Here is a 27,741-nt window from a genome sequence, read left to right on the forward strand (position 1 = left end):
ACAATGCTCCTGCACCACAAAGATTGCTTTTTGTTGTCGTTCAAACTTCAGCAAAACCCAATCACGAAACATCGCTTCATAACAGAGACAAATGCCAAACCACTTTGTCAGAGTCCGTGCAGGGTTTCGACACAATAATACGAGGCCGTAAAGAGGGAATTAAACTGAATGCTACGCGATATGACATCGTCCAGCCGTCCAAGAGTCCGAAGGCGTACCCCGTGGTGTTAGTGAAAAAGAGGGGTGGAACTCTACGTTTCAGCGTTTATTTTCACCGTCTTAACAAAGTCACAAAAAAGGACGTGTATCCTCTTTCACGGATAGATGACGCTCTGAATCAGTTTCATAATCGAAAGTCTTCTCGTCGATGGACCTCAAGACTGGCTGTTGGCAAATGAAAGTCGACGAAAGAGTACGAACTTTAGTCGGCGAAAGAGTGCGTACGATAGAACATGGCGTTTATAACACCACGCGGCCTCTTCAAGTCTCCGGCCATGAAATGCGGTCCCTGCTCGGCACATGCCACATTCCAACGCGTTATGAATGTAATACTGGCAGGATTGAAATGGCAGATTTTGCCTTGTGTGCTCAAACGACGTCGTCGTGTTTTCCTTCAGCTTCTACGAGCATCTACGATGCCTTGAAGCTGTACTTCAAGCTATCAAGACCTCCGAACTGACTCTGAAGCCACAGAAGTACCAATTCGCGTATGGAGAGGTCTTGTACCTGGGACACGTGATTAGCAAGTCTGGAGTCCGTCCCGAACCCAGAAAAATAGCCACCATCGACAACTTCCTGTCGCCGACTTACAAGAAGGCACGGCGCCGATTTCTTGGCCTGTGTGCCTATTACAAGCGGTTCGTCAAAAACTTCATCCGCAATGACTATTCACTCAATTAGCTTAGCAGTACGGGCGTGAAGTTAAAGTTGAAAACGCCACCGGAGGAAGCATTTCAGGAACTGAAACAACACCTTCAGATGCCTCCATTACTTGCACATTTCTATGATTTCGCCAACACAGAAATACACACCAACGCCAACAGCGTAAGACTCGGAGCCGTTTTTGTGCAGAGAACTGACAGACTGCAAAGAGTTATTAGTTACGCTAGCCACTCACTATCCGAAGCAGAAACCAATTATTCCAAAATAAAGAAACGGGTACAGGAACAAAACGGCGATGGGTACCCCTGGGTTGCTCAGTGGTTAACGCCTCCCATTCACGACGCGGAGGTCCCACGTTCCAATTCGCGCGCCGGAATCTATTTGGGAAGATTCGCAGCCCAAAGCCTCAAGCTAATAACGTGCTTTTTCTAGGCTCCGGCAGTCCTAAGATGCGCGCAGCGTGGGCCTAAAGGCTGGCGCACACCGGCGGCTAGCAGCGGTAGCGCGATCATTTCAGACAGACAGACAGACAGACAGACAGACAGACAGACAGACAGACAGACAGACAGACAGATAGATAGATAGATAGATAGATAGATAGATAGATAGATAGATAGATAGATAGATAGATAGATAGATAGATAGATAGATAGATAGATAGATAGAAAGATAGATAGATAGATAGATAGATAGATAGATAGATAGACAGACAGACAGACAGACAGACAGATAGATAGATAGATAGATAGATAGATAGATAGATAGATAGATAGAAAGATAGATAGATAGATAGATAGATAGATAGATAGATAGATAGATAGATAGATAGATAGATAGATAGATAGATAGATAGATAGATAGATAGAAGTGGCGCACGTTCACTAACAAATGTTTGGCACTTACTAAATGGCAATTTTTCGGCAGCCAAAATAGATATCTAGAAACGTGTTCAAGCTTTGGTGGTGGGTGCAGTCTTTTGGGCAAGTTAGTGAGAACTTTATTGAAGAAAAAATTAAGTGGGCTGCTTTAAACACTTACTTTTTCTCCTTGAAGTCCTTGCTCTCCTTTAGTCCCATCGAGGCCTGGAAAGCCCTGCAAAAAAAGCGAGAGTGGTTGCAATTGCCAAGGCAAGCATATAGCTGTGAAAAGAATGAAAAGAAGAAACTGTCATACAGCTCAGACTCGTCGCCGCTTTTGATGGCTGTTCCCGTCATGCAGACAAAACAGTTGGATACTACATTAGGGTGAGAACACACTTCAGTTTCCATTCACTTCTTTGGGCGTACCGCCGAGTGGCTATTGACTAAACACCCAAACAAAAAAGCGAATTCTTCCTGCTCTCGAACCGGGAACCAGCATGATCTTTCCAGGATGTTTTTCTTTCTTTCAAAGAAAAATTGGCAGATCCCACGTACAGTGGGAATCGATGATATGCGAAGCACGAATGAGGAAGGTTTATGTCAGGTTAGAATCCGAACAAGGTTACAAGGCGGAGGTAAACTATGCCGTACATAACTTCCATGTCATCATTATTATGTTTGGACGTGTCATTTACTTTCATCATCTATTCACGCCACCTGATACCAAATTCGGTATATGTGAAACAAGCGAAATGGCCACGCGGATGATGAACGTGGCATGTGGTCATGTTCTTACATGACACGCATCTCATGATTATCATGTTTGCACCAGTCACATACATTCGTCGTCCATTCACGTCCCGTAATACCAAACTTGAAATATCTGAAGCTAGCGAAACGGTGGGGAGAGCATCATGAAGGGCCCAAGGTATAGCGTGCGCTCGTCCACGTAACGTGAACGAGCGCACGCTAGACGCAGTGACGCTACGCTTGCAAAATACAAACGCTCTATAGTCTGACGCCAGACGCTATCAGCGTCTGTCGGCGCAGCCCGGCGGCAACCAGTGCGAAATCCGACATGCTGCATTTCGCACCAATCACGTTACCAAGAATGCACCGCGTCTGCCTGGCTTCCTGACGAGGGGATACCGGGCGTGCTCAATTGCGCATGCGTCAAAGCAACGCCGTGCGACGCGTGCCTGCGAGTATATACCAGGCAGATCGGCACCTGGCGTGGCATCACCAACATGACGTGACGAAACGAACGCTGGAGCACACGCTTACCGGGTCACGTCTAAGTGTATTGGCGCCTTGAGTGTGGCATGTAGTAATGCTCTTACACGACACGCATCTCATAATTATTGTGTTTGCACTAGTCACATACCTCATTCATTCACGTGACGAACACCGAATTTGGCATATATGAATCCAGCGAAACGGCCCCGAGAGCATCTAGAATGCGGCATGTAGTCATGTTGAACATGACACGCACGTGATAATTATCATGTTTGGACATGTCCTTTACATATGTTGTTCATTCACGTCACGTAAATACTGAATTTGGTAAATGGGAATCTAGCGAGACGTCCACGAGCGCATTGTGAGCATAGCATGTAGTCGTGTTGTCATGACACGCATCACATGAATATCATGTTTTCACCAGTCACATGCCTTTGTCGTCCATTCACGTCCCTTAATACCAAATTTGGTGTATGTGAAGCTAGCGAAACGGTCGCAAGGGCATCATGCATGTGGCTTGTAGTCATAATGTCACATGATACGCATCTCATGATTATCACGTTTGCATTAGTCACATACCTTCGTCATCCATTCGAATCACGTAACGCCGGATTTTGTATATGTGAAGCTAGCGAGACGGCTGCGAGCGTATCATGAGCGCGGTATGTAGCCATGACTCATGGCTTACATGACATAAATGTCATGATTTCCACGTTAGATTCGGTTGCCTGTGTTCGCCATGCAATCATGGCATCCCATACCAGTTTTGCAACATGGAATGTGAACGAGACCACCGCAAGAGCAGCAAGACCATTAAATGTATATTATGACATTTTTGACATAAATATCATGATTTTCATGTTATGACTAGTTAAATATGCTTGTCTTTCCCTCATGTTATGCCTCACCAAGTTTGGTATTGATACCATAATCGAAACGGCCAGAAGAGCAAAAAGTCGTAGGCGGCCAGATAGATAGGTAGATGAGAGAAGACAAATAGATAGATAGATAGATAGATAGATAGATAGATAGATAGATAGATAGATAGATAGATAGATAGATAGATAGATAGATAGATAGATAGATAGATAGATAGATAGATAGATAGATAGATAGATAGATAGATAGATGCGCTCAGAGTCGCCGAAGTTCGCTAAGAAACGCTTCGCACTTAAAGCCTCAGTGAATTTGTTTGAAGGTTTCCGCGCAAAAACTTGCCTAAGACAAATTCCCCGGAGTAAGTTTGAATATATGACAGTTATTTCAAGCCCAGGTTAAGCCTACATCATTACCGCTTTGGAATTAGTACAGCCGCATGCGGCCAGATTGCTCTCGTCTATATGTACTACTGCGGCGAGCGCCTCAGTGCTCTAAAGTCATCCTTGGGGCTCTAGTCACTGTTGTTGTTTGGAGGACTGCAAGGCTGTCAACTTTACTAGACGTTTCCTCGACTTAACCATAAAATTGTTTAAGCATCACTCACTTGCTTTTTTAACTTTTGCAGCATTCAGTACTTGCGCGGTTATACGTCTCTTTTTATTTATACTAGTTGGCCGATAGCCATTGAGAAGCGAGACATTTTGACAGTGTTGTCGTGAATAATAACCGTAGTTCGTGTAAGCAGTTGCTCACTGATAACTTCATGATGTAACATTCATTTCGGCCTTACACTGTTATCTTCCTGATTCTCGCCGCCTTTTTACGCCTTTTTCTAATTCTACCTTTTTGATGACTTCTAAATAGGTGATGCGTTTCTCGGATATATACTTTTACTATTGTAATCCGATATGTTTTCTTTTTGACTCTATTTAAACCCACCCCCTTATGTGATACCCACAGAGGGACTTTTAGGTCAAAAAGTAAATCATGATGATGGTGATAAGCCAATATTAGTTCAATCCCATAAAAGTTACGGGAGCGGTGGCCGTGCGCGCCGACATTAGGTAGAAGAAGATGATGATCGCAGTGGCACTCGTGGCACGCAGCCGCCGCCGGCGGGCAGTTGCTGCCGGGACTTTTCCCCGAATAGTTCCAGTCAAGCCGCGGCCCAATATGATTCATACACTTTGTGCACAACGGGAAAGACCTCACTTTTAGGCCACGGACTTCGCGGCAACCTAGTATTCTGCAATCATGGCCCTGACGATGCAGATGACAATAAGCATTTCTCAGCGATCTTCGGCGACATTGAGCGCATCTATCTATCTATCTATCTATCTATCTATCTATCTATCTATCTATCTATCTATCTATCTATCTATCTATCTATCTATCTATCTATCTATCTATCTATCTATCTATCTATCTATCTATCTATCTATCTATCTATCTATCTATCTATCTATCTATCTATTTGTCTAGCCACCTACGAATTTTGACTCTCCTGGCCGTTGGGATAATGATATCCATTCCACATTTGGTATGGCATAACATGGACAGATTGTGTTAGAAAAACTAGCCACCCTTTTTACGAGGTGTCTCCTGACGGGAAGGGTACCAGAGTCTTGGAAGAACTCTAACATCATCTTAATACATAAGAAAGGAGATGACAAGGATTTGAAGAATTACAGGCCGATCAGATTGCTCTCTGTAGTATACAAGCTATTTACAAAGGTAATTGCTAACAGAGTAAAGAAAACATTAGAATTCAATCAACCAAAGGAACAAGCAGGATTTAGAACAGGCTACTCAACAATTGACCACATTGATACTATCAATCAGGTAATATAGAAATGCTCAGAGTATAGCCAACCACTATACATAGCCTTCATAGATTACGAGAAGGCGTTTGATTCAGTAGAAATATCAGCCGTCATTCAGACACTGCGGAATCAGGGTGTAGATGAAGTATATGTAAACATTCTGGAAGAAATCTACAGGGGATCAACTGCTACCATAGTGCTTCATAAAGAAAGCAACAGAATACCAAACAAGAAGGGTGTAAGGCAGGGGGACACAATCTCCCCAATGCTATTTACCGCGTGCTTACAGAAGGTTTTCAGAAGCCTAGAATGGGAACAGTTAGGGATAAGAGTTAATGGAGAATACCTTAGTAACTTGCGCTTCGCCGATGACATTGCATTGCTGAGTAACTCAGGGGACGATTTGCAACTCATGATTATGGAGTTAGACAAGGAGAGCAGAAAGGTTGGTCTTAAAATTAATCTACAGAAAACGAAAGTAATGTACAACAACCTCGGAAAGGAGCAGCGCTTCGAGATAGGTAATAGAGCACTTGAAGTTGTAAAAGACTATGTCTACTTAGGGCAGGTAACAACCGCAGAGCCTAACCACGAGATTGAAGTAACTAGAAGAATAAGAATGGGGTGGAGCACATTCGGCAGGCACTCTCAAATTATGACAGGCAGATTGCCACTATCACTCAAGAGGAAGGTATATAACAGCTGTATCTTGCCGGTACTTAGCTATGGAGCAGAAACCTGGAGACTTACAAAGAGGGTTCAGCTTAAATTGAGGACGACGCAGCGAGCAATGGAAAGAAAAATGGTAGGTGTAACCTTAAGAGACAAGAAGAGAGCAGAGTGGATTAGGGAACAAACGGGGGTTAAGGATATCATAGTTGAAATAATGAAGAGGAAATGGACATGGGCCGGGCATGTAGCGCGTAGACAGGATAACCGCTGGTCATTAAGGGTAACTAAATGGATTCCCAGAGAAGGGAAGCGGGTTAGAGGGAGACAGAAGGTTAGGTGGGCAGATGAGATTAAGAAGTTTGCGGGCATAAATTGGCAGCAGCAAGCACAGGACCGGGTTAACTGGCGGAACATGGGAGAGGCCTTTGTCCTGCAGTGGACGTAGTCAGGCTAATGATGATGATGATGATGATGAACATGACTATATGAAAAGCATAATTCACTGGTCATAACATGAAAATCATGGCATGTATGTCACAAACGTCCTGATTTACATTTCATGGTCTTGCTGCTTTTGCGGTAGATTGGTTCACATGACAAGTTGCAAACCGGTATGGTATGACATTATTGCATAGCAAACACAAGCGACAGACCCTAACATGAAAATCATGACAAGCGTGTCATGTAACAACATGACTACTTGCCATGTTCATGATGCGCTCTCCGCCATTTCGCTAGCGTCACATATACCAAATTTGGTATTGCGGTACGTGAATGAGTGGCGAAGGTATCTGAATGGTGGAAACATGATAATCATGAGATATGAGTCAAGTAAGAACATGGCTACATGCCACGCTCATGCTGCGCTGGCGGCCGTTTCGCTAGCTTCACTTATACGAAATTTCGTGTTAAGGGACGTGAATGGATGACGAAATTATGAGACTGGTGCAAAATTGATAAACATAAGAATCGTCTCATTTAACAACATGACTACGTGCTACGCTCATGATGCGCTCTCGGCCGTTTCGCTATAGCTTCACATATACCGAATTCGGTATTACGTACGTGACGCGAACAGACGACATAGGTAAGTGACACATCCAAACATGCTAATCAAGACATGCGTGTGTCATGTAGAAACTTCACTATATGCCACATTCATGATGAGCTCTTGGCTGTTTCGCTAGCTTCACATATGCTGAATTTGGTATTACGTGACGTCAATGGATGACAAAGGTATATGACTGGTGCAAACATGATAATCATGAGATGCGCATCATGTAAAAACATGACTAGTGCCACAGTAAAGGCGCCAGTACACTTCGACGTGGCACCGGCGTTCGTTTCGTTGCGTAACGCCGGCGTTGCCCCGCCAGGCGCCGGTCCTGCGATATATAGCAGCTAGGCGTGCTGCATTGCTCTGACGCATGTGCGTTTCAGAGCGTCTGGCTTCTCTTCATCTCGAAAAGAGGCAAACGTAGTGCTCTCTGGCGCCAAATGCTGCATGTCGCATTTTGTGCCGGTTGCCGTTGGATCGCGCCGACGTACGCTAGTCACACTGGTCTCGCTTAGCGTGAGACTATAGAACGCTCGTTTTTTGCAAACGTAGCGTCAGTGCCAACGTTACGTGGAAGTATATTGAGCCTTTCATGATACACTCCGGATCTTTCGCTAGCTTCACACATACAGAAGTTGGTGTTCCGTGACGTCATTAGAAGACGAAGGTATATGACTGGTGCAAACATGATAATCATGAGACGCGTGTCATGTAAGAACATGACAACACACCATGCTCATAGCGTGCTCGCGGCCGCTTCGCTAGCTCTACATATACTAATCTTCACATCACCTGTCGTGATTGGATGACGAAGGTAAAGAACAAATGCAAAAATAATATACATGACATAGAAGTCATGTACGGCATAATTTACCTCCACCTCCTAACTTTGTGGTGATTTGAAAGTGGCATATCTACCTTCCTCATTCGTGCTTCGCATATCATCGATTCCTATCGTACGGGAGATCTGCCAACTTTTCCGGCCTAGACGCGAGAAAATTGGTCATTGGTCATCGATTTCATCGATTACTTTCATACTTTCACAACCACTTGCGGCTTCTCGCAGCACGGCATGCTCCGGTGGGTTCTGCCCATCGCTGCGGCAGGTGCCATGGACAATGGAAAAATTTATAGCCCATTTTCACGTCCTGGGACCCTTTTGTGGCAGTTTTTTAGGTGGATTATTAGATGCGAACCATCTCTTCCACTAGCCTGTTTAACGCTGCCCTCCGTCCACACCACTCGCCTCACCCTAGATCTTGGGGCGATGCCAAGTGGCTCACGCCCTCCTAGCACTGCACGGTGGCGTCTCTCTCCCACAACTGATGCGCGCTCGCCGCGGGTCAGCTCTCTCTTCATTCACCCTCTCCACCAGTGACAATGCTCGAGCCCACTTCTGACGGGGGCATCACCTAACCCGGGCCATCTCTCTACATCTGTTGTCGAGCACAAACCGCGAGCCGGTGGATGTACGTGCTGAGCACGCCTTGAGAATGTCGCGGCGCCGACAATGTGGACAGCACCCTGCTGCTTGCCGCGCGATCTCGCCGACAAGCGGAATGCCTTCGTGGAATGCTTCCTGCTAGCGTGCGCTTACCTTTCCCGGCTGTCGCCAGCGTTGCGAGGGTTAGCGAATCTGATCGCGCTCACGAATGGCGACGTCAACACCGACGAGGTGCGAGCCAAGGAAGTCAGAGACAAGCGTCGGCAGTGGAAGATTAGCCACACAGACGAGGTGCGTGTTAAGAACACCAATCGCGTTCGAGAATACAGGTAGCGCGCCGGTAACACCGACGAGACGCGGGCCAAGGAAGCCGAGTGCAAGCGTCTTCAACGCCTGCCACCTCCCTTGTCTTTGCGTTTCTAAGAAACGTTTGTTTACTACGAGTAAACGATACACCAAGTATCGCTTCGAACGTTACTTATAGCACCCGCGTTGACGCCTGGTCAACCAGATCAACAAGTGCGCACCACTATTGCTACGCATCCTATCATGATTCTCTTCGTGGAGATGGTCCATGGTTTTTTGCTAGTGCACTATGAATAACGTATACACTTTGAGCTCCAGGCCGAAACGCAATTTCTAGATGAAGCTCTCGGTACACATATTTGAACAATGCAGGTGCTGTTACACTACGCTCATTTTTTGAATTCTTACACCGTGAAAGTTTTCCATGTTTTACGGCGATGCCGCCCTAATTACCAGCGGGCCTGCTTGGCCACTCCTTTACTTCCCACAAGGGGTGGCCGGCTTTGCTTGGCTAGTTGCTGAGCCTGTCTTTCAGGAGCACCACTACGATCCACCAGTACAATTCATGGGCCTCAGCGATGCCATCGCAACGGAGGCTTAACGAGGAAGAACTGAGCAGCGTACTGGAGAAAAAGTCGCGGTGAGCGCATACGGCACACAGGACGAGGCGGCCTCGTGCGACGTGTCAGCACCGAAACCGACGTTTGCGGGTACGAGTGAGCCCTCAGGAGTGTTAGGAATCGCGTGTTGCTGTATCCCACCAATAGCACCACTATTAACCCTGGGGATGCCTGGCCTCTGCGAACACGTGCGGTTGTCATGCCCATAGCAGTCAGGAGCACAAGTTGGATGACAGAAAATACTTCATACAGAGTATTCACATGTTGATTGTCCAAACTCGCGAGAAACACGCAGGGCCGGATTAAACGGGAAAGCCATCCGCTGGACGCCATCCTTCCGAACATGGCCTTCGCAGATAGCACCGCAGTGCAAGATACGACGCAGATGTCGCCATACAAGTTGCTCTATGGAACGCACCCGACAACGATTCCCGACGCGATACTGCCAAACGTCATCGGTGAAGAAAACCTCGATGTCAACGTCTACCTTTAGTGCGCGCAAGAAGCTCGTCAACTCACCCGCCTGCGCAACAAGAATCAGCAGGCAGCCGACAGCCACCCTTACAATGTTCGACGAAGATTCGTAGAATACCAGCCCGGTGACCATGTCTTAGTATGAACGCCGATACGTCGACGTGGATTCAGGAAAAAACTTCTGCGATGGTACTTCCGACCGTACAGAGGAGTTCAACGTCTCGGCGCACTCGACTACGAGGCTGTTTCAGACGGCATTACGAACTCTCAACGGCGCCGTGCTCGTCCTGAAGTCGTCCTTGTCGTGCGCCTCAAGCCATTCCATGCACGAACCTGAGGACTGTATTTAGTTGTTGTTGCTTTGATGTATTGCTTGTACTTATCGTTTATTGACTTTATTATACTACATTCGTCTTTTGTTAAAGCATCGGACGATGCCTTTTTCAGAGGGGGGCAATGCCACATTCATTTTCTTAAGTTAAGTTTTCATCCCGTTACACTACGTTCAGCGCAAACCACATCTACGATGTTCGGAAAGCGTCAAGGCTGAAGTAGATCATGTTTTTAGGAATACGCCCACTTCGTGAAGATAACAGATTATTCTGGAACCTACGTCGCCGTTAGCCATAACGCTAAAATCTTCGATGGCAAGGGCATAGAGGTTAAGAGAGGACACTTCTGTAGGCCCCTTCGGCTGATTTGGGTTCGCAGCACCCGAAATGGGTGTGGGAATTTTTACAGCCTTAGAGATGACAGGCCGCAGAAAAGACTGTCTCGAAGGCAGTTTTGTTGTCACCAGCAATAATATTGAGCCTCCGAGACCACTTCGACGTGCATGCTCGTCTCTGAGCCCATACTTAATTTTTAACGCGTCGTTCGCATGAACTGATGGCCTTCGTTCAAGCTGCTCCACTAGAGCGGCAAATACACGATGCCAACGTGCGTCTATGCACACATGTTAATGAAAACATGTGAATCATTGGAGAAGCACGAACGTTTATTTTCAAGTGACATTCTTGGTAAGCACACGCCCACTTTGTTAATATTTGATAAACGAAGGCACAAAGAGAGGTAAGTTCATTGTACTGCGAGACGCGTAAATACAGCTGTCCCATCAAGATTACGAAACACACACCAGAAATGAATATATTGGCAACAATAAAAGAAGAACGGCAGCCGAATAAAACTCCAACTGCACACAACTACAAATACAGTGCACAACGCGACATGGCAGTAGGCACCTCAGCACTTGACTCCGGCATGAATCGAAAAAGGATAAGAAAATTTTTGTCTACGTTTTCTTTTCCAACTCCACACTAAGTTTCTCCAACACATTTTACATCGTTCTTTCGCAAAAAACAGCCACAAATTGTTGCCGCAGCAAAAACAAAGCAATTTTAGGTGTCATGCAAGCCGTCAACAAGCAGGAGTGTTTACTCAAAGACTACGTCATAGCTTTAGCTAGCAACATTTTCTAGATTCACCATGCATTTCTCTCTTATTGCGCTTGTTAGAGGTGCATCTGTAAGTCCTAATATTGGAAAGATGGTACCCAATGATGGCATCTGTCCAGGAAAACCAATAGGAGTATGTAGCTAGGACAGAACCTGCAGGGAGTACATGAGATCGGAAAGTAAGCATGAAAAACCTTGTAATGTCAGGTGTCGATTTTGATTTTCTTCCGTCCCGACCTGGCATGAAACTACTGAAAATACACACTCTGTAGAATGACGTCATAACAGCTGACAATGCCGAATGCTGCTCCCATTTCGGAAAAACGCCGCCCAAATTAGTACAGTGCGCCGAGGAAGTTAAGTCGAAGTCCACGGAACTCATTTCTGTGGGAGTGTATACCACAACAACTACCGCAATCGAAGTTCCCTTCAAACTACGCGACAAAAACGTCGTAAATAAAAAGCCATATGCCTTGAGCTACAAAAAGAAGGCTTGGCTAAGACAATAGATTTAAGGCATGCTAGAAGCGGGTGTTGTTAGACCTTCTACGTCTTCGTTTGCACCACTGATTACGATCGTATTTAAAAAAGATGGATCATTCTGGTTATGCATTGACTGAAGACTTATCAACTGGCCGACAGACTTATTTCCTTTCCCAATGCCAAAAAATTTTGAGATAGTTAACAACACAGGCGTGTGTGAGTGGTTCTCCGGAATAGACTTGTGTAAAGGATATTGACAGGTACCAATGAGAGAAAAAACTAAGAAGTCTACGGCATTCGTTACACCGTTTGATGTGTACAAATATAACCGTTCGAGTGGAAAAAAATCCTGTGCATTTAAAAAAAGTGATAAACAATGTAGCGAAATTGTTAATTTGGAACTTCACTGATGTGTACGTTAACGACATCTTAGTTTATTTGAGAATCAGGGAACACTATGTGATTCACCTTTAAGCAGTTCTTCAAACACTCAATGATGCACAACTAAAATAAATACAAAAAAGTCAGCGCTCTTGCCATACCATAAATTTTGCGGCAGGCGCTTTGACGGAAACAGAAAAAGTATCAAGGAAGAAAGCGTCGTGTGAAAAGTAACAAGGATTTCAAAGTCATGCAAAACATGCAAGCACTTTTTAGTTGCCGTGGATGAGCGCACGCCTTATGTTTCTACTACGGCTAGTCGCAAAGATGCTAATTCATTTATATCACTGCTCGGGCAAAATTATCCGCCGTGGTGGTCTAATGGCTAAGGTACTCTGCTACTGACCCGCAGGTCACGGGATGGAATCCTGCCTGCAGCGGCTGCAGTTCCGATGGAGTCGACAATGTTGCAGGTTCATGTGCTGAAATTCTACTGTACGTTAAGGAACCCCTGGTGGTCGAAATTTCCAGAGACATTCATTACGGCGTCTCTCATAATCATATGGTGTTTTGGGACATTCATTCCCGCATATCTATCTATCGATGTCAAAATTATAGTTGGCGACAATGAACCAGCTTTTCGAAGACTTAAGCTTTGACGATGGGCAGAAGAACGAGGCCTTAAATTACGTTTCCCGGCGCCATACCACCGTGAAGCTAGTTCTGTTGCAGAAAGGGTGATTAGAGACCTGAAGAGGTTTTTGTCTTTATACCCGGACTTCAAAGGGGGGTGTAAATGCGCCGTGGAGACTGCTGTAGCACATCACAATCGCTCCTATAAAGCGAGACTTGGATACAGCCCCAACCTTGCCGATTTCGGAAAATCAAGCTGGTTGTCTGCTGCTAGACAGCTTGAGTTTGTTGACAAGTTTGCGTTCAAAGAAACCTATAATGCAAGAATAGAAAAAACAATATTGTCAAACAATAAAAAGTAACTTCGACAAGTGTCATCGATCAGAGATCCCCGATTAGCAACCTGGATGCACGCTTCTTGTTCACGAAGGTCTCGACTCAAAGTCGCCGTTCACGGGACTATACTTCCCCCCCAAAAAAACAGCAAGACAGCAAGGCATACAGAAGACAGTATATTATTAGGGACCTCCCTACAAGATCCAAGAGGCGTCTCTCTCAAACCTACTTCCATACTACTCGTGTAGAATCTGCTCTAGAATGTCAATGCCACGCCACGGTTGTCTAGTGGCTAAGGTACTCGGCTGCTGGCCCGCTGGTCGCGCGATCGAATCCCGGCTGTGGCGGCTGCATTTTCAATGGAGGTAAAAATGCTTGAGTGCACGTTAAAGAACCCCACGTGGTCGAAATTTCCGCAGCCCTCCACTGCGGCGTCTCTCATATTTATATGGCCGTTTGGGACATTAAGCCCCACATATCTATCTATCGATGTCAAATTTATAGTTGCCGAGAATGAACCAGCTTTTAGAAGCCTTAAGCTTTGACGATGAACAGAAGAACGAGGCCTCCTAAACGAATATTTTGTCAAAACACGGAAAAATGAGCCCTTAGTATGCACTTGTTTCCCTTTCTCGCACTGGCAGCAAGGTACCTTTGGGCTGTTCACGAGGGACTATTGGTCAGCCACCAGCTCGTAATAAGTTCACGTGCTACTTGACGCCAAAAACTTTCATAAAGAGTGTTCCACACGCACCGGCTTAACTACTTTTGACGCTGACTGACACTCCCACGTTTAAATTCAGATATATATAATCAATACATTGGCTGGGGATTACCTAGCGTGGTAGCTCAGTGGTACAGAATTGAGTGCGTTATGCGAAAGTCTCAGGGTCAGTTCCTGCCAGCGGAGAGTTGTCTTTTTACCCACTTTTCTTTCTTCACATTTACATTGTGATTGCTCTACTAGCTTCCCCTATACTTTCCTGGGGATCGTTGTCTGTTAGATGTCTGTAATATTGTGTCAAACACGAAACAACCAGCCCTTAAGTATACACTTGTTTCTCTTATTCAATAACGAGGGTTGCGTACAGGCTGACTTGGTGCCTTCAGGTTACATATGAAGAATTATTCGTCAGTTACCAGCTCGTAATAAGTTCACGTGCTACGTGACGCCAAACAGGATCAAAAATAGTGTACCACACTCGCCACCATGGCTACTGGTGGCACCGACGGGCACTCTCACGTTTAATTCACAAGTATACCCGCAAAAGTGGCTAAGAGGATAGCCGCTGTGGTAGGTCACAAGTACGGTTCCTGCCCGCGGCAAGTTATTTTTTCACGCACTTTTCTTTGTTCCTATTTACTTTACAATTGGCCTAACAACTTCCTCTATACATTCCTTGGCATTATTGTCTGTTAGATCAGATCCCATATATATATATATATATATATATATATATATATATATATATATATATATATATATTTATTTATATATTGAGAGACGAGGTTCAAGCCTCCGTAACTCTTCTTTATTCACACTTGAGCCAAAGCCCCTCTGTCTTGACCCAAGCGGTGATGATGAGTGTTTACAGGTGAGAAAGCGAGTAATACCAATAGTGGTAACAGCATGCATAGTGCTCACACTAATTGCCCCTCGTGACTAAGCGGCCACCCTGGCCGCGACTTAGACTTGTGGGAGATGCCGCACAGAAGGCGGGAAACATGAACTATCTCTGAAGCATCGTAGCGACTATCGGGAGAAACGTCAACGGCAGTGATATGATAAATCACAGTGAATATTTGTTCGTTATATATGTAGGAACGAAGGGATTGCGACTGAAGTTTTTCACACAATCCTGGAACATGAGTAGGCGTCCAAAGGAGGACTTCGTCGCCAGGACGGAAAGAGACGTCACGATGAGAGATGTCGTACCGCTGCTTGTGATCGTATTGACTGGCTTCGGTAATAAGCGGAGCAAGTTGCCGACAGTTTTGAAGTCTCGAAACGAGCTGGTCGGGTGCAGTCGAAGTGATGGCCACTGTGCAGAAGAAAGAAGCGTCGATCGTGAATGTGGCCGAACGACCGTAAACAAGGTGGAAGGGGAAGGACATAGTAGTACGTTGGATGGCAGTGTTTTGAGCGAACTTCAAAAAAGGTAAAATTTTGTCCCAATTGTTGTGAGCTGGCCCAATACACATAAATATCATTTCAAATAGTGTGCGGTGGAAGCGCTCTGTGATACCGTTTGGCTGAGGATGGTATGCTAATGTGGTCTTGTGAACTGCGCCGCAATTTTTAAGCATCTCTTCAACTAGTGTGGATAGAAAAGTCTTGGCGCGATTGCTTAAGAGGACACGGGGTCACCCTTTGAAGCAAGACAATGGTTTCAAGAAAAAAGGTTGCCACGTCAAACGCTCAACTGGAGCGTAGAGGAGCAGTCTCCGCGTACCGCGTGAGGTGGTCAACGGCTGTCACGATCCTTCGACATCCTGCAGCTGTTACTGGAAGATGTCTCACCAGGTCTATTCCAACAACATCAAAACGTTCCTCTGAACATAGAATTGGTTGCAAACAAGCCAGCAGGAGGTGAAGTTGGTCGCTTGCGCCGTTGGTATAATGCGCAAAAAGAGACGCACCTTGCCACAGCAGTGGAAAGGCCAGGCCAGGAAATGTGGCTCTTAATGCGGCTGTACGTTTTGTTAAATCCCAAGTGGCCAGCTGCTGGGTCATTGTGAAACGCGTCAAGGACATGCCACGAAGCGAACGTGGAAGAACAGGAAGCCAACAGCGTCAGTTATCATTGAAAACGTATCGGTGTAGGACGTTGCTTTCAATCTTGAATCACTTAAGCTGTCGGCGCAGCCTGGCATTAGGTGGCATAGACTTCCCGTAGAAGTCTTCAACAATGCGCTTGCAGTAGGAATCTTGCTGTTGGTAGGAGAACAACAGAGTGTATCGAGTAGAAGACAGTGGCACAGCAAGGGTGACTTCCGATAACGTTAGCGGACGCGATGCCTCATCATGATGTGACGAAGCATGAAGATACTTGATCGGACTAGATGGTAGCGGGAGAGGGCAACGAGAAAGAGCGTCGGCGCCTTGGTGTTTTTTTTTTCGCGATTTGTACACGACGTCAAATGTGTATTCTTGTAGCCGAAAGACCTAGCAACCGATGCGTCTGAACAGGTTTTTATAACCAGCGCAACGCGTGGTGGCCCGTTATTACGGTAAAATGGCGTCTATAAAGATATGCACAGAATTTAGTATGGCCCAAACTACGGCCAGACATTCCTGTTTTGTGATCGAGTAGTTTCGTTCGAGATCCACGAGTGCGCGGCTGGCGCAGGCGATTACTCTTTCTCGACCAGTTTGTCACGCCTTATGAGAAAGGCACTAATGCCATGGTCGCTATTGTCACTGTGCAGGCAGGTAGGGACATGCTCGTCGAGTGGACAGAAGACTGGGTCAGATGTCAGCGCTGCATTTAGGGAGTTCGAAGCGATGTCCCAATCGGATATCTAAGAAAGGGCTGTTCCGGTCGGCAGAAGCTTATGAGCGGTGATGCAATGAAGGAGCAGCCGCGAATGAAGTGGCGGAAATAGGAGGCAAGATCCAGAAAACTTAATTCAATTTTCGGGCTGAGGGAAATGAATTGTCGGGCTGAGGGAATTGTCGGGCTGAGGGAAATGAATAGTTGATTTGAATTGTCGGGCTGAGGGAAATGCATCACAACCTTCACCTTGTAAAGATCTGGTCAAATGCCATCTTTACTAACAAGGTGACCTGAAACTATATTGTATTGCAGGTAAAATGGCATTTTTTATTATGTTGCAGTCCAGCGTTAAAAAAACACGTCATAACTTTGTCTAGCCACTCAGGATGCTGCTGGAAAGAGGAAGAAAAAAATGACGATACCATCCAGATAACGTAGACAGGTTTTCCAACTAAGACAACGAAGAACGGTGTCTATCATACGCTCAAACGTTGCTCGAGCGTTGCATAAACCGAAGGGCACTACGTTAAACTCACAGAAGCTATCCGGTGTTGCGGATGCTGTCTTGTCTTTGTCCGCTTCATGCGTAGGTATTTGCCAATACCCTGAGTGGAGATCGAGGCTTGAAAAATATTCAGCACCCAGGCGGGAGTCAAGCGCATTGTGAATTCGTGGCGTCAGATATACGTCCTTGCGCGTGATATTTTTTAGTGTGGCATAATCAACGTGAAATCGCACCGAGCCGTCGTTCTTCCAGAGCAGCACAACGGGTGACGACCAAGAGCTTGACGATGGCAGAATTATGTCACGTTTCGGCATGTTAGTGAAGTTTTCCTTGGTGATTTTTCGCTTCACGGCAGACACGTGGATGGTCGGTGGCGTTCAAATAGATCACCCTCTGTTTCGATACGATGGACGTGCGCCCGAGAAGGTTGGCGTGGACGTCGAAAGAAGAGGTGTGTTTTCGAAGTAGCGCCAGGAGATCCTCCTTTTGCACTGAAGGGAGATCAGGCTTTGTGGTATAATACGAAAAGAAGTCCCATTCTAATATATGTGCGTGTGGACATGCTGACAGTACTATAAACGAAATATCATGAAGGATGACATCGATGAAACTCTCGCTGTGCACACACCGATGGGCCGGACAAGTACTGCATTGGCACACCAAAGAAGGGGTCCAGTATACGGCGCCTTCACTTTGCGCAACCGAGAACACAGTTCAGTACTATTGTCGAAAACGTCACACCTGTGCCTACTAATGCTTCACTTCATACACCTTGAATACATATGTAGAAGAACAAGAGACGAGACGGTGGCGATGAACTCGTGCCGAGGTCTCAGCTTTATTTTGCGATGCAGGTGTAGGCAGTGTCGCCACTGCGGCGTCCAGCCAGGTCCCGACGCTAGGCCGTTCTGTCATTCCTAATGGCTCACGCCACACAAGCCACGCGGCTCGCTTCTCTTTCGACGCGGCCAGCTGGCCAAACCTTTCGTGACTCTAAATAGCCCCCCCAAGCGTTTTGCGCAAATTGAAAACTTATTTACAAAGGAAAGAGAGCAAGACATACTATATTCATGAGCGGAAATGCGTAAGGTGTCCCTTGGGAAGTCGAAGTTGTCGATGTGAAGTGGCCGTCAGTAAGCAGTGGGTCTCTGGTGGGTGAGTCTGGGAGAATCGCAGCTGGCGAGAGTCTCGACGAAGGCTTACAGTTGGTTGTAGCGAGTGCAACTAGCAAGGTTCAAATGGGCACTGCGCCGTGAAGTTCCCCAGTGCAGCACAACAAAACTTGCACCGAGACAGGCTGTTGTGATGGTGGCGGTTATTGTGCGCAGTTGGACACTTGGGGCAGGGGACGCATGTGTCGTGCTGATGTTGCCGGTAACTGCTCTGAAGTAGGCACATTAGATGCTGCGGCTGTTGTCTTGTCTGCCATGTAGAGTGTAGACAAGTGGCTAGAGTTCTCCTGGATAAGTTTGTGACACGATCATTCGTCGTGTGATGACGAGCCGTGCTGAAAGGACTGGAAGTTGTTTCTGCTGTAGTTGCAGAGTTAGCAGACCGAGGAGAGCGCATGTGTGAGGCGGCTGGCGGACTGTCTGCCTGCCTACATGGTCGGGTGGGCTTATGCAGCCTGCTGTACCTGTTGCTGCCAGTCAGGTAGTCCTCGGAATTTTCCGTCATTGTCGCAGCATCGCGCATGGTCGGCCGTAGATGGTTGGTGGCACAAACGTCTGCTGTGGTAGACTTTGAGGATGGTAGTTGTTTCTGCCGGCAAGAGTGGCAAAATGGCAAAGTCAGTGAAACATTGGGTTCCTTGGACAGTGTCGACAGCGATGCTTCCACGAACGAAGGGCGAATAGCAGGCGCGAGGATGTCCGTGGTCGGGGCAGACTCCAGGGCGTGAGGCGACGTAGTGGTCGTAAAGTCTGACATGTAACATGGGTTGCAAACCGTAGAAGTCAGGCAGGAAGGTGAAACCTGTGCAGTTGGGGGGCCGAGTAGGAGCCGTTACGATGTCCCTAGTCGTAGCTGACTCCAGGGTGTGCGGCAGTGTAACCATCATGGAGTCTGACATATCAGAAAAGTCGTGGTCTGTGGAGGTTGGAGAAGACGTGCGGGTGGCCAGCGTGCCCGAAAGACCATCGGCGGAGGACCTCGAGAAAACGCACCTCGTGGCGGACTGGTCGTTGGCAGCAGGATTGTCTCGAAGAACCTCGTCGGGTGGGCAGTCGGGCGCGGGAATCGCGTCACTAGTGGCCGGACTAGACGATGGAGGAGACGTAGCCGGACAATCGAAGGCTTGGTCAAGGCATGGGGGATGGCCGGTTGATACCGCTTGCTGCGACTCACAGGAAATTGGGCAGTCGCGGGTGAAGGGACGCTGGCGGTAGATGAGGCCGCAGGAGGCCTGCACCGCAGAGCAGAGGTCATCGTAAGGCTGTGTGCTAGAGGTTGAAGTGCAGAGAGATGACGCAGCTCTATCTCATGGGCGTCGAAAAGAATGACGTAAATGAGCGGCTGGTCTGTGACGCCATTCACCGCAAGAACGGCGTCGAGCTGTATAAACCATACCTTGGGGTAGGTCGATTGGGACGGCGGCACTGGCGGGCAGAGCTGCGGCAACATGACATCCGATTGCTCGTCGAAGGACGCGCCCTTCAGATCACCAGGAACTTCAGGTCCAGAACGTAGCAGAGGTGAGCCAAAGTGTGGCCGCAAGGCTTGAGCTGGCTGGAACATGGCCGCGAAGCTCAGAGGCAGCGGTGTAGCGCCGGCCGCTTGTCCGTTATTCAAGTCACCACTTTTAGAAGAACAAGAGACGAGATGGTGGCGATGGACCCGTACCGAGGTCTCATCTTTATTTTGGGATGCAGACGTAGTTGGTGTCGCTGCTGCGGCGTTCAGCCAGGTCCCGACGCAAGGCCGCTCTGCCGTTTCTCGTTGGTCGTGCCACACAAGCCACGCGGCTCGCTTCTTTTTCCGCGTGGGCAGCTGGCCAAATATGGCGTGACGCTACACATACTAACAGGATATTTGAGGACCAGTGCGGAGGAGTTTGGGTTGTCCCAAAACATGAAGCTTTCCCTCCCAAAGCTCCACTTAGTTTTCCGGGTGGTGGGCCGGGGTGAAGGTAGCTGGTCGTAGAGGGGAAGAGGAGCAGCACATTGGTGACAGAGAGCGGTGATGTGGGAGACGAGAAAGATCAGCTCTTTCGAAGCTCTGTGGAGATGGCGAGCGGTGTTCTTACCATTTGTATGGTCGGCTGTTTTGTGGTATCAGACGAGGGCACTCGTCTCTTTCACAGAAGTCGAAACGCCACCTTTAATTCTGTTGGAAGCGTCGGCAAAAGCGGGGGATTGGACCACGGAGTCCACAATAATAGCATACAGGCCGAGGTCACCGCCAGGAGTTTGGAGGCAGAAGCGACGGTCGTGGTGAGAGAGCCGTTATCGACCCATGAATTAGAGATGTGTTGGGTAGAGCCTGAAAAGAAGGCGCCAGCGCCGCAACCTGTGCATAGGTTGGGTGGGCAGTTGCCTGAGAAGAAGGCGCTAGCGCAGCAACCTGTGCATATATCGGCGTCGATACAGGGGACTTCGGTAGACCTCATGGCAAGAAGTTATTCTTTGATGATGTTGTGGAGGCTGCTGCCAGGCGACGGAATGCGGACCTCAAGAGGGGAAGGCACAGCTTGTGCCTTCCCCTCTTGGCAAGGCACAGCTTGGCAAGAAGTTGCAGACGTTGCATATGCAGCTGGAGAAAGCGCTGACATGTTGCGACAATTTGGGGACAGTAGCGGGGTTCTGTACCGCAAGTACGTTGAATACCGAAGCAGCAATGCCTTTGAGTAGATGGTGCCCCATGTCAGTCTCCATCATTGAGTTGTTCACTCGACGACAAAGGGTGAGGACAACTTCAATATAGGACGTGTACGACTCGTCTTTTTGCTGTCGAGGTGCTGTCGGGGCAGACATCGTGGGTGTTGCCGCACAGGAGCCCTCGTCTTTTGACATTTCCGAGGTCGGTTGGTTGGGGCAAACGGCAACCGAAACGGAGTTCCAGGGGTGTATTGTCGTTAAAGGCGTAAAGGCAACAGTAGAGCGAGAGGACAGGCTGACCGGACAGCTGTTGTGTCGGTGAGCGGCGTCCGACGGCGAGGGCCTGACGACTGCACGTGAGACGCAACGTGCGCCGGCACGCGGCCCCGACACGAGCAGTAGAAGTGCGTTGACTGGAGCCCGCGGAAGTTCAACAAAGACTGAGCCGACCAGCGGCCGTTTATTGAACGACACACTACGGATACGCGGACACACGTGATTGGCTGCATGCAATCACGTGTGTGCCGTTACAGACGACATCTGTTGACAGAGTACACACTAGGGCGCACTCAGTGCGCGCGCCACTCACAGGTGGCGCTACGACAACACATCATCCCCCCCCCCTCCGTCAACAAAATGAGCATTATCACAGGGTAACACTAGAGAAAGTCCCAGGATCTCCACTAAGGAATGTTCACGCCACACGAGCGGCGGGGAGAACAGTTCGCGCACAGGCACAAGTGGCCTAATACAACAGATACGTCACACATCTTGTGAAACGAAATACACTGAAAAAAACACATAACTGAAAGTCTCCTGCGATGGCGTGGCTGGGCTCACTAGCCACGACATTATAGAAGAACTCTTTTGACCTTAAGTGACAAAATTTTTGAGCCGGTCAGAACATTTTGTTTGACGGCGCGGACGCATAGAAGTCTCAGTAGAACTTGTTGAAGTGCGACCAGGTTCGATCGTCTTTGAAAACCTTGTAGGCCCTTCAATTTCCCCCTCCCCAGGGTTGAGATTTAGTAGATTACTTGAAAAAGGTACCCGCACCGGGTCCTGCTGACTTCCCAACGTCCCTTGGGGAACAACTGATTCAGACCCTTCACTATAAGAGATCTCTGACGAATCAGAGTCTGGCTGAAAACTGGGGGTGGAGCCCTGCAACATAGGTGCACCAGGGGAATGACTGCCACAAAGATCTAAACTGGAATAAGAGTAAATAAGTTCTTTGGGTGTAGTAGAAACGGCCGGCGGCATTCTGGAAAGAATCCCTAGGAATTACTGTTAACTTGGATGCATTCCACACTTTTCCGTCACTGAGGAGAAAAGTGGACGGCGCAATCTGAGCCTTCACTGTAAGAGGCCTACTATACTTGAAAAAGCCTTTCCTATGAAGTCTTACTTTAACCAAATCGGCGACCTTTATGCGGGTTTGCTGCGCACATTTCCTTTTGTGCAAATACCCTTTGCTCTTATTCTGTTTCGCTGCAACCTAATTCCGGACATGAGGCAACCCATTGAGTGACTCCGATACTTCAGGACGAATCCTAAAGTTGCTAGTGTCTACTTTGAAACGAGGTTGTCGACCATGCAGCAAAAAAGCTGGAGACAGGCCTGTCGCCGCATGTGGTGTGACCCTATATGAACTCAAAAATTGTGTGATGCTCCTCGAGGCATCTTTACCTTCAAGTGTGGCTACCTGCAAATGTTCCTTAAGAACCCTGTTAAGGCGTTCTATTTGACCGTTGGCCCGGGTGTAATAATTGGACGAAAATATATGACGGATGCCCTGTTCCTTTAGATATTCCTGAAATTGCTCAGAGACAAATTGTGGACCAGTGTCAGTTACTAAGAACTCTGGTAGCCCTTCCCGGCTACACGACGATTCCAACAGCTTAATGACATCCTCTGTGGAGATAGAATTTGTGCCAAGAACCTCAGGCCATTTTGAATAGTAGTCGACTAAGGTAACAAGATACCTGGAAAATGATGCATTCAATGGGCCGACAATGTCCATACTCAACTTTTGCCACGGCCCTTCAGGCCAATTAACGGGCTGCAATGGTGCTACACGCGGCTTGGCCGGCTTGTCTGTCAGCTGACAGATGTGACAATGCTTGGCATGTTCTTCTACAGAACGATCCATTTGGGGCCACCAATACCTTTCACGCAGAAGTTGCTTAATACGTACTATCCCTTGATGATTTTCATGTGCTAATTGGAGAAAAGCAGGTACCAGAACACTAGGAATGACTACACGGTCACCACGCATGAGTAATCCGTCAACACAAGAGAGTTCATTCCGAACATGAAAGTAAGCCATGAACTCATCGTTTATATGCTTTTTAAAAGTCCAGCCCTTGGATACACATTCACAGACTTTTTGCAACGTGACATCTGCATTCGTTGCAAGTTGAACGGTTTCTTTGTGAACTACAGATGTCACTAAAGACACTATTTCTTCATTCTTGCTAAGTTCTGGACAGGTCTGAATTGGCAACCTAGACAGGGCATCAGCGACCACATTTTCTGAGCCCTTGCAGTATTCTATGTCAAAGTTGTAATACAAAAGTCTAGCTGACCACCGCGAAATTCCTAAATGCCGTCGGCCTGCATCACCTACGGCTAACAAAGCAACTACAGTCTGATGGTCGGTTCTAAGGGTGAAACGTCTACCCCAGAGGTAAATATGCCACCTTTCACCCGCGAATAGACAGGCAAGCGGTTCGCGTTCACCCACAAAGCTTTTTTCTTTCAGTATCTGACAAGGTTCTCGACGCAAAGGCTACCGTTTCAAGCTTAGGACCATACCGCTGCTGTAACACAGCCCCGATGCCCACGTCAGATGCATCGGTTGTAACCACCACAGGTAACTTAGAATTAAACGCCTTAATGACAGGTGAACAAGTCCGGCGCGTTTTCAACTGGTTAAAACTGCGTTGGCCATCCTCGGACCAGCAAAACTTTTGGCCCTGCCTGAGCATGAGACGAAGCGGTTCAACTAGGTCTGCATAGTGATCAATGAACTTGGCATAGTGTCCTGCCAGATCTAAAAATGACTTTAAAGACCTAATGTCTGTAGGAGCTGGGGCATTTACTATAGGCTTTACTTTACTTTCTAACGGCGATATGCCATCAGCTGAAATCCGGTGTCCCAAGAAGCTAAGTTCTTTCACGGAAAAAAGACATTTATTATTCAACTTCATGCCACTGTTGGCTATGCAAGTCAAGACTTCAATTAGGCTCGCGTCATGCTCAACCTGAGTCTTACCCCACACAAGGACATCATCCAGATAGCAAATTACATTCTTGCAATCTTTTAAAATCTGGGACTTCATTTTTTGAAAACCTGCAGGCGCGGACGCCAGACCGAAACAGACACGCTTGAACCTCAACAAGTCATCATGCGTGATGAACGTCGTTAAGTCCCTACTGCTCTCCTCTGACAACAGCTAGTGATAAGCTGACGCTAAGTCTAGCTTAGAAAACAAGTGGCTCTATGAAACATCTGCAACAACTCTTCAACGTGCGGAAAAGGATACCCATCAATGATAATTGCCTAATTCGGTTCCCTGAGATCTACACACAGCTGGATGTTTCCGTTTTTTTTTTTTGCGGACGACGACGAGCGGCGAGACCCACTCGGATGCGTCGACGCGTTCGATGACATCCGAGTCCTCGAGTCGTTGCAACTCGATCGCCACCTGATCGCGAAGAGCCAGAGGGAGACGTCTCTGCTTAGATGCGACCGGAATCACACCTGGCCGCCGTTAAATACGATGAATGAAACCCTTGACGAGACCCAACTCATCTCTGAAGAGCTGCTCGAAGCCCGAAGGCACGTTGGAGGGACACTGCACTTCACATGATGCGAGTCGACACGTCAACGACGCGCCGTCAATCTGGATGCCCAGTCGCTGAATGGCGTCAAGGCCCAAAAGCGACGTGCCCTTATCGGTGACGTAGAAGACACGGAGCAAGACCGCTGCAACACTTTGACTGGAGCTTGGAAGGAGCCAAGGGTGCCGATGCGCTGCTTGGAGAAGTTTCGCAAGTCGACTACAGTTTCGGACAGGCTGTGCTGTTTGCTGAAATGACGCTGAAAGTCTTCTGCAGTCATCAAGGATACACACGCTCCTGTATCCACCAGTAGTCGCAGGGTAGCACCATCGACCACAGCGTGGACGACTAAGTCTTTTTTGGATGAGGTGCTAACTGTGAGAACGGACAACAAAGGACAATCCAAAGATAACACTGATGAGCTTGAAGTGGAGTTCAACTGAGTGGAGGCCTGCTGCTCTTGTACGACGTCGACAGCTCCCCTCGAAGAGACGCGCTGTACAGGGGCAGTCTTGCGGCACATTGACGCGAAATGTCCCCAAGCGTTTCACGTATTGCAACGTCGACTTCGGGCTGGACAATTTCGAAAACGTGAGTGGTGCCGTCTGCTTCCGCAGCGGTCGCACACTTGAGGTTGGAAGTCGCCTTGAGACTTCTCATTTTGGACTGGAGCATGGTACCCCGACGACGACTGCGGCTGTAAGTCGCCATCTTGGCCTCCCGGACCAGGTGATGTGACGTCACGGCCTCCCCGACTGGCGCGGCCATTTTTTCTCTTCACGCCGCCATATTGGGCGCCTTGTCCAATGGATTCGACATGTTCAGGTTGATTGGGAGCAAACGCTTGTTTCGCCAAGGACAATGCTTCGAGCGTCCGACCAACTTCTTCCGCTTTCTCCAAGGATAACTCTTCGCCGTATGCCAGCAGCTTCACTCTCACCCGCAAGTTGGACGAGCCGTGAATAATCTGATCGCGGACGCGTTCAGCGTACGTGAGCCCAAACTTGCATCGTACGGCTTTCTCCTTCAGGACTGTCACGTAGTTGAGGAAACTCTCGCCAGGGAGTTGACGACGACTAGTGAACTCGTGACGTTCAACTAGCGGATTAGTGGACGTGGCGAAAAGCCTGTCGAGCTGCTTGACGAGACTGTCATACTTTGTAACGGCCGGAGCCGAAGAATCTGGGTCAGACGCCGGCGTAGTTGGCGCCGCGTTGCTCGGAATAGACGCCGCATTGCTCATCTCGTGTCGGGCTTCTTCCTGTTCGGCTGCCGCGAAATACCTCCGCTGTCCTTCCCCTCCCAGCAGGCTAAAGAGCGCCGATGCACGACGCGCGTCGTTCGAGTCGCTGCCGCCGGCCGCCTCGAGGTGAGCCTGAAACATTTTTTTCCAATGGGTCCACGGAACCGGGGGTGACCCCAGCAGCTGGAGAAAGACAGGAAGGTGCTCGAAGAGAGCCATGCCGACAGGAGATGTAGTACAGAGAGGTGTGGAGCGGAGCAAGGGCGAAGGCATAGGCGGGAGCTTGCCAGAGTCTGCACACAAAGAGCGCTAGGCCTCACGGACGCCAGACGCGTTTGACAGGACAGAAACAGGCGGGAGTAACAGGAAACTCATGGGTTCTTTCTGCCGTGGTAGGAACCGAGGCCAAGAACATCCTCGTCGCCATGTTGTTATGCCGGCTAGCGGCGTCCGACGGCGAGGGCCCGACGACTGAACGCGAGACGCAACGTGCGCTGGCACGCGCCCGCGACACGCGCAGTAGAAGTGAGTTGACCGGAGCCCGCGGAAGCCCAACAAAGACTGAGCCGGCCAACGGCCGTTTACTGAACGACACACAACGGACACGCGGACACACGTGATTGGCTGCATGCAATCACGTATGTGCCATTACAGACGACATCTGTTGACAGAGTACACACTAGAGCGCACTCAGTGCGCGCGCCACTCACAGGTGGCGCCTTGACACCACAACAGCACAATCCACCACTTCAGAGACAATGTTCAATCATCGAAAACTTTTCATTATTGACATTTGAGCCAAAGCCCCTCTGCCTACACCCAAGCGGTGATGATGAGTATATACAGGTGAGAAGGTGAATATTACGAATAGTGCTAATAGTATGCATAGTGCTCATAATAGATATATTGTCACGGTAATAAAATCAGTGCATTGATTGATATGTGGGGTTTAACATCCCAAAACCACCATATCAATATGAGAGACGCCGTAGTGGAGGGCTCCGGAAACTTCGAACACCTGGGGTTCTTTAACGTGCACCCAAATCTGACCACACGGGCCTACAACATTTCCGCCTCCATCGGAAATGCAGCCGCCGCAGCCGGGATTTGAACACACGACCTGCGGGTCAGCAGCCGAGTACCTCAGCCACTAGACCACCGCGGCGGGGCAATAAAATCAGTGCGAGTAACAGGGTAGCAAACAGCGGAACAGCTTCGATCGAGCAGCGCGAGTTCGTGGTCTTCTTTTGTGGCTACTAAATCATTATATACGCACAAGTAAGGATGACACT

At 48.1% G+C, this 27,741-nt stretch overlaps 1 protein-coding gene across 1 annotated transcript in view; it reads right to left on the reverse strand.

Moving 5' to 3' along the window:
- The window catches only part of LOC119172983 (uncharacterized), a 1,299,788-nt gene that overhangs the window by 990,271 nt on the left and 281,776 nt on the right, over window positions 1-27,741 (reverse strand). Inside the window, exon 13 of the mRNA XM_075893951.1 lies at window positions 1,921-1,974. Coding sequence (XP_075750066.1) covers window positions 1,921-1,974 — 54 coding nt within the window. The remainder of the gene's footprint in view (window positions 1-1,920; window positions 1,975-27,741) is intronic.

This window comes from Rhipicephalus microplus, chromosome 4, assembly GCF_043290135.1.
Source record: "Rhipicephalus microplus isolate Deutch F79 chromosome 4, USDA_Rmic, whole genome shotgun sequence".
In the NCBI taxonomy this organism is placed as follows: Eukaryota; Metazoa; Arthropoda; class Arachnida; order Ixodida; family Ixodidae; genus Rhipicephalus; species Rhipicephalus microplus.